The sequence below is a fragment of the Urocampus carinirostris genome, chromosome 1 (assembly GCF_059441175.1).
Source record: "Urocampus carinirostris isolate Australia breed hairy pipefish chromosome 1, RoL_Ucar_1.0, whole genome shotgun sequence".
NCBI lineage: Eukaryota > Metazoa > Chordata > Actinopteri > Syngnathiformes > Syngnathidae > Urocampus > Urocampus carinirostris.
The window spans coordinates 32,794,574-32,809,182 of record NC_142349.1 but is presented as its reverse complement, the minus strand read 5'-3'; the positions used below and the strand labels follow the sequence as shown (position 1 = coordinate 32,809,182).

Genomic DNA, 14,609 nt, shown 5'->3' with positions numbered 1-14,609 from the left:
CAAATGTTAGCATATTAAAATGATTGATTTACTGATTACATTTTTTTCTTAATGGAAATGTTTACCTGAATTGGGAAACTTCGCTGTTAGATTTCATATCTATCATAAAAGGAGCTAAAGCTTTTATTATCTTCTGTAAAAACACCCAGGTGCTATTTTTAATTGAGTTTTATTTTTGATAGTTAGGCAACAAATACAGCTTTAGAAGTGATGCTTACGCTTTGGCGACATCCAGTGGACATATCTAAAACTGCAGGCTATTGTTCAATGTGATTGCGGCTCATTTTTTTCATGCTTTTCAGCTCTGACCCACAGGCCGTAATTCGCCCATACCTGGCCTAGGAATGATTTTTCAAGTGGTGAACGTTACCTTTGGCACTTTTGCAGTTCGAGAAATGTATCCTGAAAAAAGGAGTCATTCATCACACTTGTGCACCAGGAATATCTACAAACTCCGGTCTCACCACGGGTACGCTTCCTTCAGAATCTTCTTGCGTGAACACGAGGATTCGGAGTGACAAGATGCTCTGGCGGTCATAAGGGACTTCGTAACTTTTAATATGGTCTTGGTCATTCATTATCTGGGTAAGTGGTCTCAGACATAAGGACAGCTGATGTATCTACAGACCTGTTCTGAGAATAGCCCACCAGTGTTATTTTCTCGTAATCTTTTTTTATGTGGATGTTGTCAATTTAACGTCATTTCCAATAATTAACCTGGTAATAACATGATAAGTTGTTATTTTAGAAATGCATAAGAAACTGGACGCCTTTTGCGCTAATTAGTGACAAAAAGTAGCTCTTGGTTTGAAAAAGGTAAGAGACCCCTTGAACTAGGTCATGAATTCTCTTTGTAACCTCTTGACTTTTAAAATTGTGAATGACTCAAATGTGTTACGATAAGATAGGCTTGGTTGTATCAACAGTAAGAGTGTACACCATGTCCAGAAAAAAAAGAGACTTTTTTTGTTTTGTCATTAAATTTATTACACCTTTATTCCATCTGCCTTTCACCCAACGTGCTGCATTCAATGGCTTTTCTTTTTTTCTTTTTTTTACTTAAATACTCCTCGTCAAAGAAAAACTGTAAAAATATTTAATAACTACATAAAAGGTCTCTGATGGGAGGAGATAATGATTAGGTAGGTTGCAAAATTGTGTGTGTGTGTGTTCTTGGGCGGAGGATGTTGAGGTCCTTGTCCGATTTCTTGGGTGGGGGTCGAACATTCATGTTGGTTTTTCATCGTGAAGACGGCGTGGTGTTACCGTTTAAAGAAAACCTGTGGGGAAACAAATGATCGTCGTAAGAGATGAGGTTCTAATGCATTGGTTCTTCACCCTGGTGTAGATACCCAACCACACCAGTTTCATATGCGGATTCACGGAACCCCTACTTCTAGTGTAGGCATGTCTCTTTTCAAAATCAAGAACAATGTTCCCTCTGAGCTGCGTGCCTGCGCAATTGCACATCTGTCCCACATCTGCGCAGTCAACAATAAGTAAGATAGCTTGCGCTACGCAGCCAATCATAGCATTGACATAGTTTATGTACCGCAGAGCCAACATGCGCCGTGCACGCATTCAAGTTAGCAAGCTAACAACAGTGCAGCCACTGCAGCATAGTTAGAAGACGCAAATGCAAACCCATTCAATTGACGAAAAGAACGGACGGTGACACATCCACTCACAAAGCCAACGTAAGAAACAAATGCAGGTTATTTAAAATGTTGGAGGTTGTGCAAATTCATCCGCAGTTAAACTAGGTGATATTGTTTTCTTTTTTGAGAGAGAGCGGTCTACTCTGCAAAACATGCTGGAAAGCTGAAGGACTACAGTTGGGATCCTAAGCGTGTTCCGCGCAGAACATCAGGTATAGTCAGGCCTATGTCAATCATTACACTCGGGTTCGTCCGCATGCAGATCCGCAGAACCGTTGGACCCAGAAGGAGTGGGCGCATGGGGGGAGGTGAACTTTGTCAAAAATCACTCCTCCTGACCCCGTGTCCTCACAAATGCAATATGAAAATTGGGACTTGCTTCGGGGTTGTTCCCTCAAATCAGGTGGAATGGTCGGACTGGGCAGGGCTTTAACACATGGGGCTGGGCCAAGTCGGGCTGGATCCTTTCTTACCTCCACAATATACTGAGCGAGATTTCAGAGGGAAAATTTGGAGTGAATGGTAGTTGGTCTACCTCAAGCATCACATTCAGCTGAAAAGTATTTGAAAGCTGTAAAAATGAACAAAGACTCAAGATGGGACAGCGTTTTGGTACATCATTGCAGGAGAGTGCAAAAGAGTGATAAAAGAGGAACAAGCTGTCACACGTAACAAAATCTGACCCCCATGCAGTGTTAGTTACAGTAAGTTTTGCCGGTGAAAGGCGAGAGCTGCTCAATTTTGAATTGCAAATGAAATGAAATGATCTGCATTTATATCGCGCTTTTCAAGTCAATGACTTCCCAAAGCGCTTTACAATGTGCTTCACATTTACCAATAGCGGCCGTGGAGCCATGTAAGGCGCAAACCTGCTTATTGGGGGCATTAGAGGTTCAGTGTCTTACCCAAGGACACTTCGACATGTAACACAGAGGAGCCGGGATTCGAACTGCGATCTCTCGATCCCAAGACGAGCGCTCTACCTCCTGAGCTACTGCCGGCCCTAAATCAAATTATTTAAGTACGCAAAATTACACAACGTACTACTAACACTCACACGATGCATTACTCCTGAGCGAGCTAAATTCCGCACTCACTGATAGGCCAGGCAATGTCACATGATCATCTGCAACCAGTGCTGGCGAAGCGGGCGTGTTAGCGCGTATAGACATGATAAGTCATTGTGTCTTGACGTCAGCACCAGGGTGTCCACTGAACCCCTGGGGCTCCTGCCTCACCGAACCCCTGGGGTTTGATACAACCCTGGTTAAGAACTACTGTTCTCTTGAGATTATGGATGCGGATGCCGTACCTGCACACTCTTTCCATCACGTGCGTTACAAGGCGGTCGGAGATTCCTGGACAGGATTCCTCTGCCAGGTTGAAGGCGTTCTCCAGTTCCTCGATGGCGCCGATTCCGCCGCCGCTCGCTCGCCGCTTCTCCTTGAGCTGATGGGCGGAACAAATTGATATGATCAGGAAGACAGGTTTCAAAGCCATAAAAAGTCGACTTTTTGCCAAGTGTGCTCTCCTAAGAGGGGCGTATGAATTTGGCGTTGTGCCCCAAAAGGTCTGTGAAGCGCCGGACGGCATGTACCTCTCTGAAGATGGGCGTGACCAGGGCTGACAAGCACTGCGACTTGGGTTGTCGTTTTACAGAGTCTCCCGACTGGAAGAAAAACAAAGGTCAATAGGAAAATCATTTTATATATATATATATATATATATATATATATATATTTTCAATGGGTCATTTTATTGTGTAAGTTTCTTGCCTCAGAGTCTGTATGAGAGTATCCTTTCTGTAACTTATTCAAAGAATTTGGTCTGACTGTGGGGAAGGTCCACATGGGGCATGAATCCGCATCACTATCAGCATCCCTGAAGAAACATACCACACGCTGAAAATGATCTGAACTCATGTCAAACAGTTTTCATGCATGCACAAAGAGAGAGAGACAGACAGAAACAGAGAGAAAGAAAGATAGACGGAGAATAATCAAGAGATTCAGTGAAATAGACAGGGAGCATTAGACAAGGAGAGAGGAGGTGGCAATGGAAGAAAGAACATTTAAGTCAAAGATATGTCCACCCACCGACTTGATTGGCTAGCAAATTCGTACAGTGTGTGTATGTCACAGATTACCATTTACAATATCATGACATTTTCCTCAGCTTGCAGGTTGCATGAAAATTGAATGTAAGTAAAATAAATTGCAAATAAATGTTGGGTCAAGATGAAACCATATGCTATGGCCAAGAACTGTTGTACAACCAACTAAATATATCCACAAAATGTGAGTAATTTAGCAAAAAAGGCATGATTTCACTTGAAAGTATCTTGGCAAACTTATTGTATAATAACTGTCACTTGCGAGTGCCGATTGATTTTAGGTGTTAAACATGTGTGATAATTAATTGGTTAGCCCACGCAAGACGGATGTTGCTCAGACTGGTTCCAAGAAGGGTTGCAATGCTCACAGACTGTATGCGAACGCTCAGACCTACGGAGCATTGCACGGGAGGAAGTTATCTGATATAAAAACACGAATCATCCAAAATAAATTAATCTTACATGTCCGAGTCATCGGAGCTTGACTCCTCCCCGTGACCCTCGGATTTCCAGCGACGGTAGCGGTCGATCAGTTCGGTCAGGTATGCCGTCTTCTTGGTATAGCGCGTGATGAATTTGTGCTTCAGCAGCTCTTTGGCTGTTGGCCTCTTTGGGAAAAAAAGCACACAGGCCAAAAAGAAATGTAAGATCAGCGCAGGACTGCGCAGAGAGAAAGGACAATTTCATGAGCGACTACAGTGACTCACAAAACGGGGGTCTTTGTTTAGACAGGCCTCCACAAACTCTTTAAAAGGTTTACTGTAAGCTCCTTCCAGAGTGGGGGGAGTGTTTTTGGGTATAAGGAAAAGGACCCTCATGGGGTGTAAATCCGAGTTGGGGGGTTCGCCTTTTGCCAGCTCAATGGCCGTGATTCCAAGTGACCAAATGTCAGCCTGCCACAAGTAGAAAAACACAAATGGATCAAAGTTAATGGTGCGGCGAAAATCAACGTATGCGAACCCTCGCTCCGATGGCAGATTTTGTTGTATCATGTTATTACTACGTTGTTACTGTTGTTAATTATTGGAAGTAGCGTTAAAAAATGGGAGCACAACAACGGACAGGAAAAACATTTAGAGATTAATCAACACAGCCCAGAAGATCATTGGCAGCTTGCAATATCGCAGCAGAGCCATCAACATTATAAAGGATTTTTCCCACCCTGACCACCACCTCTTTGACCTGTTGATCTATGGCAGGCGCTACAACGACAAAGACAAAGACTAACAGTTTCATCCCTAGGGCCATCACCACCCTAAACAAGCGCGCAAAACTGAAAATATAAACCTTGCATCCCATTTAGAGATTTTGTTGCTGCCAAATGTTATTAAACTTATTTTCATCGCACTATTGTTATAACTTAGGCTATATATATATATTATACACTGGCTATTTATACTCACAGTCTTATATCTTATTTTTTCACTATAAAATCTTTATTACATTTAACCTGAAGTGCCCCGTTTAATCTCGTTGCATATTCACAAGCTTTATAAACGTGATCAGTTGGCATACTTGGAAAGTTATCAAGATGCTTCAAGGGAACTGCGGAGGGCCATCAGGCGGGAAAGGGTGGCTGAGGAAAATAAAGTTTTAGAGGCTAATAATACTCGTAAATTCTTTTCATACATCAACCATAAACTAATTTCTAGGGCATCTATTCCCAACCTGAAGGCATCTGACAGTACCGTTGCTACTGATAATGCTGATAATGTCCGTATATTAAATGATCAGTATGCCAGTGTTTTTGGTCGTGACAATGGTGTTTCACCCGACTTTCCCAGCAGAACTTCAGCTGTTCTGAATTCTGTGGAACTTTCAAAGGAGTTAATTCATAAATACTTGATAAAACTTCCCAGCAAATTTTCAGCCGGCCCTGATAAAATTCCAAATTCCTGCTTAAAAAGCTAGCTGACTTTTTATGTGAACCATTATTTTACCTGTTTTCTAGATCTTTTGAGGATTCACAGCTGCCTGAGGACTGGCTCAGTGCCCCCATTTTTAAAGGGGGGAGCACAACAAGTGCAGCCAACTATAGACCAGTTAGCTTGACTAGCTGTGTCTGTAAAGTGTTTGAGAAAATTATCTCAGATGCCATATGGAAATTTATACAGGAGCACAATCTTTTTACGTTTAAGCAACATGGGTTTAGGTCCGGACATTCTACCATGACTAACTTGATAGCTCATTTGAATAATATTACCAGTATGTTTTTTGTTCACAATATGGCTGGTCATGTTGTTTACTTAGACTTTTGCAAGGCTTTTGATAAAGTGTCTCATGACAAGCTTTTACAAAAACTGAAATGCTATGGTATTAGTGGAAAACTGCTTGAATGGATAACTGCATATTTGTCAAATCGTAAACAATGCGTAAAAATTGATGATGTTCTTTCAGCGTGGTCGGAAGTTTGTAGTGGGGTACCGCAGGGCTCAGTACTAGGACCATTATTATTTCTGTTTTTTGTGAACGACCTACCTGAGGCCATTCAAAGTAGTGACAAAATGCATGTTTATATGATAGTTAGTGTATTTTTCCTTATTATTCAAATTAATGTGTTTGTATTTTGTCAATTAATGGAGATTTTTTGCCACTAGCATGTGTTAAATAATGCACAGTATGCCATGGGAACGGTCCCCAGTTCAAGACCGGGTGGAAAGATATGTTGGCCTGGAGAGGGACGGATGCCAACAGGCTGTTCTTACCCAAGACACACCACAGGAAATTGTGCCCCTACGTCCTTAGTGGCTTAAGGATACAACCTGTTGACTTGGGCCCCTTGGCACTATATGTGACGCCAACTGTTCTTAACTTGGGTTTTAAGATGGACACTGATTTTAAACTGGATCAACAAACAAGTGCAGTAGTAAAGTCAGGCTTCTTCTATCTAAGGCAGTTAGCAAAAGCAAGCCTTTTCTGACACGTGAGCATTTTGCACAGCAGCGCAGTGGTTAGCGCGTGTGCGGCAAAGTTGTTGGGTCTTAGGAACCTCCTGTGTGGGTTCGAATCCAGCTACCGGACTTCCTGTGCGGAGTTTGTATGTTCTCCCCATGCTTGCGTGGGTTTCCCCCGGGCACTCCGGTTTCCTCCCACATTCCAAAAACATGCATTTCAGGTGAATTGGCTGGTCCAAATTGTCCCTAGGTGTGAATGAGCGAGCAAGTTGTCTGTCCCTGTGTGCCCTGTGATTGGCTGGCAACCAGTTCAGGATGTCCCCTGATGATTGCTGGGATGGGCTCCAGCACCCCCGCGACCCTACTGAGGATAAGCGGTGCAGCTAATGAGAGATGAGACTAACAGGAAGGAAGGCTTAAGATCAAACCCTGAACTAAAACTATGAAGCAGACATGGTAAACACAAGGACACTGCAGTGCCTTAAAAAAAAGAAGAAACTATTTGAAGAATGCTGCCCAGCATTAACACCAACACCTGACCGAGTCAAACTATCATGATGCGAAATGGGGGAGAATGCTTGGTAAAAACTGAAAAGGAGCAAACAAAAGAAATCTGTTGGATACACAGTGTTATTCTGCAAACACTTTAGGACACATGTGGATTCTGCAGTACGAAGAAGAAAGCCTTCATTCAAGACGAAATAACTTCAACAAGATAATAAATGAGATTGATGTATGTTCTCCTTGCAATATGATCGGCTAGCTACTTCCTGCTTTGACCCACGACGGTATGTACACATCACAGAAAATACATTTCAACAAATTATTTGATTTTATTCATCTGTTTTTGCAAACTGATAGCGAAATATTTTGTTTTAATTGAAATACGGAGTGTGGAAGGAGATAGTCACTGATGTTGAACTGAACCCTAAATACCATTGGACACAAAGCCAACTTTGCATATTCTCCAATACCATTGAAGGAAAAACTGGTGTGAACCATGTATTTCCCAGAGCCACAAATAAATATGCGATTCACATATGTGATTTTTAATCTTGCGTGTGCATTTATCAAGACAGAAAGTTATTCGCGTTACAATTTGCCACTGGGAAACGCTCCCTTCATTTTTTGCATGGCCCATAATATATATCAATATTTGATACGTAATCCTTGCAGTAATACACATTTCATAGTGGCCCGTTTGAGCGTAGCATTCACCTGCGACCTTTTGGGGGCAATGACGCTTCATTGGACAAGGCCATACAAACTAATGCAAGTTACTGTTAATCACGAGGGAAAAAGAAATGCAAAGCCGTCAGAGATCAGTGTCGGCATTATTATTATTATTTAAGCAGACTTGTTGAAAAAAAAAACATGGCAACAAGTACAAGCATTTACAAGCACTTCACACAAAATTCAAGCACTTCTTAATCCTTGAAACACTTATTTTAGCTTCAAGGCTTTTCAAGTATTTCAAGAACCCAAACAAACCCTTAATGTAACTTTTGGTGAGTTTCTGCCTTTGAAAACCCAATACGGCCCACCCTCAGACCTGCGTTCCGCAGTACCCAGTTAAATTGAGTTTGAGCCCCCAGATCCAAGTATTTAGTTTCTTATAAATGTTTCTATATCTGCGTTTCATAGAGTTTAAGAATGCTATATTATTTGTTGTTTTTTGGAATGTCAGTAAAGCAAGTGGATCTGCTTGGACTCACCTTAAAGTCGTACGCCGACTGCTTAATGACCTCAGGCGCCATCCAGAAGGGCGTGCCCACAAACGTGTTCCTCTTAATCTGAGTGTCAGTTAACTGTCCGGCCACTCCAAAATCGGCCAGCTTTACTTCACCCTGCTCTGACAAAAGCACGTTGGCGGCTGCACAGAGCAAGAAAAAGAAAGTTACACTGTCGCTGTCAAAGGGTATGTAACCTCACTCCTCTAACTTCACTCATCATATTCATTTTTCTAACCTTTGATGTCTCTGTGAATTTTTCTTTCAGAGTGCAAATACTCCAACCCCTTGAGGATTTCTCGCAATATTGTGGCAATATACGTCTCTTCAAGGGGTCCAGGACGCAGCTGTTCATTAAAGAGAAAAGGTTTAAAATATGTGAATGTGTATGATGATACCAAATGATATTACCAGATCCAAAGCAGATCCTCCTCCTAAATACTCCATGATAATCCATAGCTTGGTCCCCTGGTAGGCAAAACATCAAGTCAAGTCATGTTTATTTGCATAGCGCTTAATCACAAGGAGTCTCAAAAGGCTGCACAGACCACAGACTATTGCAAACTACAGACTACTACAAAAATACTTTTTAATATTACAAAAATAATAATAAATGCAACAGTAATACTACAAAATACGACAGTGAAACTACAAAAATCCTTCAATAATCAAGACTTCATGTCTCAAAGCTTTAAAGTGTGGATACATGGTTGGTATGATCATCTCACCTTGAGGTACGAGCCGTAATACTTGGTCACAAAAGGACTATCACACTGGCTCAACACTGTGATTTCCTGCTGGATGTCTTCGATCTCATCCTCGGCCTCCTCTAGATCAATGATTTTAATGGCCACTACCTCCTTGGTGCGGTTGTTGATGCCTTTGTAGACCTCTCCAAAGGAGCCCTTTCCGATGCGCTCTTGTTTGGTGAAGTACTCCTCAGGATCCAACCGTGAGTTCTGGTCCGAAGACATTATAAATTATACGATTTTTGCTGTCGATGCAAAATAAATCCCATTCTTTTATTATTTAAATTAAATTGAGTGTATCAATGTGCTTCATATGTATACCCAGTAGGACTAAGCTGCAAAGTAATCCATGTGAAACCGTCAATTTATTCGTTTTGATGTTTTCATCAGTACTTGAAGATCAATATTGATATATTTGAATTACAGTATAGACGCTTGAGACTGACAACAACGGCAACTAAATGATGAAGGTGCTGTAATTGAGTCAGATCAGGAGGCTTCTGCTACTGGCAACCATGGTAACCAGTGCTATCAGTTTCATGTGGGGAGCAAACGATTATCCAAAAAATTGGCAAGGAGAGGGATGGGCGCCACCAGGCTGTACTTTCCCCAAGACACACCACAGGAAGTGGTGCCTCAACGACCCAGGCAGATAAGGGATCCGTAATTACTATATATATATGTATACATGTGAACCTCCAAAAATAAATCATGATTATTAATCAACAAAGTCAACATTATTTGGGAAAATGTGGGTATTTCTTAGTAACAATTTGTGTAAAGAGTAAATTTAGTAGTGGATGCCTCTTAGCGAGAATCAGAAAAGATTTACAAAAAGCATTTGAGTGTTCTTTCTTTTGCAAAGATGATGTGCTTGATGCCATCTGTGCAAAAGAAATGTTGAATCACGTACATAAGTCAAAATATGAGTGAAACTAAATGATGCATGTTTCTACTTGTTTATAGAGTGGTTTTTTTGGGCGCATTTCTACAAACTGGCTAATTCAACATGTCTTTCATTTCTGGTTCTTGATTCTAGAAGGAAGCAGATACTGGTATCGACTACCGTCGGTTTACGGATCCCTTAATTCCCAGGGTTGTATGGGCACCACTTTCTCTAGTGTGTCTCGGGCAAGTACAGCCTGGCCGTGCCCATTCCTCTCCAGACCGTCTTTTTGGGAAAGGGGGTTTGCTCCCCCAAATGAAAATGAAAATACTGGTTTCCATGGTTTTAAGAGCAGCAGGAAAAGACTACTGTTCTGACTCAGAAACAGCACTTTCAATGTCTGGTTGCCGTTATTTTTCGGTGTAAGGCATCTTCCTGCTCTTCAGAGATGAGCCTATGTTCTGAGATTCCTTCCTACTCATGTAGACGTCCTTCCAATGCCCAGCACGCATGCGCACGCAAAACGCTAATAGCGACTTTTGCCTTTGTAAGTGGTGATAACTTACGATTTTCGTTTCTGTTTAGTTTCATTTAACTCTTTCACTATTCAATGACCATTTTCTGAAGTATCTTTTAAGCCTGGTGTGGTTTTCCGAGGTAGCTTTCTCGCAGCCCTCGGATTATCATCAGCAATTCATTGGCAGCAATTCTGAGTGTTGTTGGTTTGACTTAACTATAAAGAAAACAAAATTGCTGCCGTCAGGTCAGCCCGTGGTAGGACGTCTCAAGAGGGTATAACAGTTTGGCAGAACACCAAGCCTTGGTATTGACTGGCAGCAGCGTGTGACAATATAATATAATACTAGATCCATACCTGCCAACACTACATACCCTAAAAATAACTGATATCTGCAATGATAGTGATACTTGTTTTCAGTACACCCCCATTCTCAAACTCTATTAATGTGTCACATAATACCACTAAGATGTAATTTCTGTGATTTGATACAAATATGGACAACATTTTTTTTTAATCTTGTTTATCTATACTGACAGGCAGAACAATCGAATTTCTCTTCCACTACATGAGAGAAAGTGAAGCGGTACCTTGATGTGACAATTTTTGCTAGTGTAATCTGATTATTTTCGAATAAACATAAAATAAACATAAACAAACAGTCTGGATTTTGTCATCCCACGACCAACCATTTCATAAACAAAAGCCTTGTCTTGTCAGTGTTTGAATTTAAAGAAGAGTAAACATTTTATGTACCTGATTTTGCATGTCTCGTAAGTGTGCCATCTCTTCTTCAGGTTGAAGGTTTTGTCTCTTGTTTGTGTTATCAAATTGGCCTTTCCAGGGTTTTTCCTCGCCTCGCCTCTTTGCTGTCTAGGAAGCTAACTTAGCTGGCTAGCCAACTAGATAAAAGAGGAGGCAGCCTACTGCTTCTCTTAACGGGGCTGTCACCGAGCACTGTCTTCGGGGCCTCCGAGCCCAGCCGAGGAGCCGACGGCCCTGCGACGAGTCGCCGAGTTAACGGCCGAGAATCTCCATGTGTATCCGTGGCGGTGGGCGAAGTTAAAACAAGCCCCCCACTTGTGTTATTTTTAATTCATTTCGCCAAGTCCCGTTGTTCAACCGCCTGAAGACAAAAATAGTGGCTTTGGGGAACAGCGCATGCGCGATCTTTGGCCAACGCCGATGGAATGCTGGGAATTGTAGTCGCTATAATGTAAATTTTCTTTGTTTCTATGAATTCCATGAACCTCTAAAGCAGGGGTGTCAAACTCATTTTAACCTGGGGGCCACACGATAGAACAAACATTCTGTCAGGGGCCGGACGAGTAGATTAAAGAGAAAGAAAAAGAGAGAAAAAGAAATAAGAGAAAGAGGGAGTGAAAAAGAGAGCGAGGGAGAGAGCGTGAGAAACAAAAGATAAAAAGTCGTGAGAGAGGGGGAAAAGGAAGGGAGAGGAAGAAAGAAATCCAAAGAGAAATAGAAAGACAGAAAAAGAGAAAAGAAAGCGCGAAGAGTATGAAGAGAGAAAGAGAAAAGAGAGAAAAAGAAAAAAGGAAGTTAGAGCAAAAGAGGTTAAAAGACACGGAGAGAAAAAGAGACAAAGAGAGTGAAAGAGACAGAGAGTGGGAGAAAAGGGGTGAGAGAGAGAGAGAGAGAGAAATAAATAAATACAAGTACAGCGTCTTTGTTCAAGGCACCTGGCTTTGGCAACATAAGGTTGACATAATCAACCTGCAGCTTGTTTTTCTCTTGCGCTTCTCTGAGTATTGCCTCGTGGGCCGGATTCAATCCCTTAGCGGGCCTGATCTGGCCCGCGGGCCGCCTGTTTGACACCTGTGCTCTAAAGTCTTCCTAATGATCCAGACCTCAATTGAACATTACCACGCATAAGCTAAGAATAAATATATTGATAACAATTATCATTGCCAGCAGTGACTCCACTTCAGAGAGTGCTTAATCTACAAAGGAAGATAACTTGATCTCAAACACAAACATGCTAGAAAGTAATCTGGCGCGCAGAATGACTACATAATATGCTGACATAATGTAACAGACAGAAAAACAGACAGAAAAAAATAACAGACAGAAAAAACACGCAGTCACCAAACAATCTAGAACATCAATGGCTGCCCTCTGCCCAATTTGTAGGACATTGCAGGTTTGCTATTTGACAGTAGGGCCAACAACATTGCATAGGTCTCCATTCAAGTCATGTTTATTTGTATAGGCCTTAATCACAAAGAGACTCAAAGGGCTCCACAGACAACATATTATTGCACACTACAGACTATTGTGACACCATCCCCTGATCTAAAATCTACATGAGAGCAAAGGAAAACTCTAAAACCTCAACATGTGGAAAATAAGGATACCTTAAGAAGGGAATGCACATGAGATAATCCCCTTTCCCGGCTGACCAGGCTGCAATGGATGTTGCAATAACAAATAATACACAGATACGAGATGAGATGAGACACATTGTCAACATAAAATATAGGTCATCCGTATGCTATAGAATAGAAGTGTGTCTTAAGCTTAGATTTAGACATTTCCACTGAGGTTGCAGATCGAATCTCAGGGGGGAAAGCATTCCACAGCACCGGGGCTCGAATGAAGAACGCTCTTGAACCTGCGGATCTCTTCTTGGCTCTTGGGATCACTAGTACATCAGCGCCTCTTTGACCTGCTGCCATCTGGCAGACGCTTGAGGTCCCTTAAAATAAGACTAACAGGATCGGAGATAGTATCTTTCCAGAGTCCATCACCACCCTAAACCAGTACACAAGACTGTGAGAAACATTTATCTTGTATTCATATCTTATATTTTGACTTACTATGGAAGTATGTTGCTGCTTAATGTGACTTCACTACTTTTTTTATTGTACTATTGTTCTGATGCACATACAATTCATGCCTGTCTCCAAGTACTACCATGTAAATATTTTGGCTATTTCTTCTAATATTCAATTCATTGACTTATTTGGGATTTTTTTTCATGCAACTAAATTTTACTGCACTACTTTCTCATTGTTATGATTCCTATACCCTCCCCATTATTTCAACTCCAAGCACTACCCTATAAATATTTTAACCCTTTCATCTTAACATTCTTTTTATCTTGTTTTTCTCTTTAAAGTTTTTTTCTGGCTTCTTTATCCCAGAGTTCTTGTCTAATATTGTTGTAAACGAATTTTACTCTGTTATTCTAATTTTATTTTTTGAAAGAAATATCTTCAGATTCCGACATAATATTTTCATTAGTATTGCACTTATCCAAATGAAATTTACCATTCCTTTTCAGCTTCTTGTTTGCTATTGGTATCAGTTACCATCACAAGGACCAATACCCTAAATAAGACTTGTTTCATCACTGATTCTAGTGACTGGTATTGGTTATGAAAAATTATAATAATGATAAAATTCAGGGTTCACGGTCAAGGAACTTTTAACTGCCATGGTTGCCAAGGCCTGGCAGCACCCATGCTTTTACAGGCTGTTTTCTGGGGTAGGTTTGCTGACTGATAGTATTGGTTTCCTTGGTTACCAGTAGCAGGAGAAGCCTCCTGATTTGACTCAGACGCAGCTCATCTGGTTGCTGTTGTTTTTCGGTGTAACGCGTCAAGTCGCTTTTTAGAAATAAGCCAGACTTCTGCATTGAGGGGCAGCAGTGTAAGACAATACTGAGACTAGATCCTAAATTACTGGGGAAATTACAAAGAGTAATGATACTAATATAAAACAGTCGTCTCCACACTGGGAAAAATTGTGTATTTTGTGTAGTAACCAATCAAACTTTTAATGAATAAATGTTATATTTAAAGAGACAGTATGTAATATTTAGCACCTCCTAGTGGTAAAGAGATATATGAACAAATAATATTGATTTACGTATCAAATAAACACCCATTAAAACATACTTTTGGTGGGGGAATTTGCATTTATTTGAAATCACATGAGTCTCATTTAGAGAAAACTGTAACAATTTGTCTACCATCTTGTTGCTACGAGTTTTGTGAAATTATTCAATGTCTGAATGATTAAGACTCACCGCTGGTTCGA

General features: G+C 41.1%; 1 protein-coding gene across 1 annotated transcript; it reads right to left on the bottom strand.

Moving 5' to 3' along the window:
* Positions 1-970: 970 nt before the first annotated feature.
* On the bottom strand, positions 971-11,712 carry stk25b (serine/threonine kinase 25b). The gene is made up of 11 exons (XM_088335462.1): positions 11,304-11,712; positions 9,124-9,354; positions 8,807-8,863; positions 8,634-8,742; positions 8,381-8,538; positions 4,479-4,664; positions 4,234-4,379; positions 3,434-3,539; positions 3,256-3,327; positions 2,971-3,107; positions 971-1,280 (listed from the first exon to the last, which is right to left on the bottom strand). Exons 1-11 carry the CDS (start codon positions 11,331-11,333, stop codon positions 1,241-1,243), a joined length of 1,272 nt encoding a protein of 423 aa, XP_088191588.1. The 5' UTR covers positions 11,334-11,712; the 3' UTR covers positions 971-1,240.
* Positions 11,713-14,609: the final 2,897 nt, after the last annotated feature.

What these genes read in the sequence shown, in the direction of transcription:
- stk25b (XM_088335462.1), bottom strand. Translation starts at nt 11,333, where the DNA reads ATGGCACACTTACGAGACATGCAAAATCAG. An exon ending in GAGGATCTGCTTTGGATCTG is followed by an intron (nt 8,743 to 8,806) that starts GTAATATCATTT and finishes TTTAATGAACAG; the next exon opens with CTGCGTCCTGGACCCCTTGA. An exon ending in AGTCGGCGTACGACTTTAAG is followed by an intron (nt 4,665 to 8,380) that starts GTGAGTCCAAGC and finishes TACTTGTGGCAG; the next exon opens with GCTGACATTTGGTCACTTGG.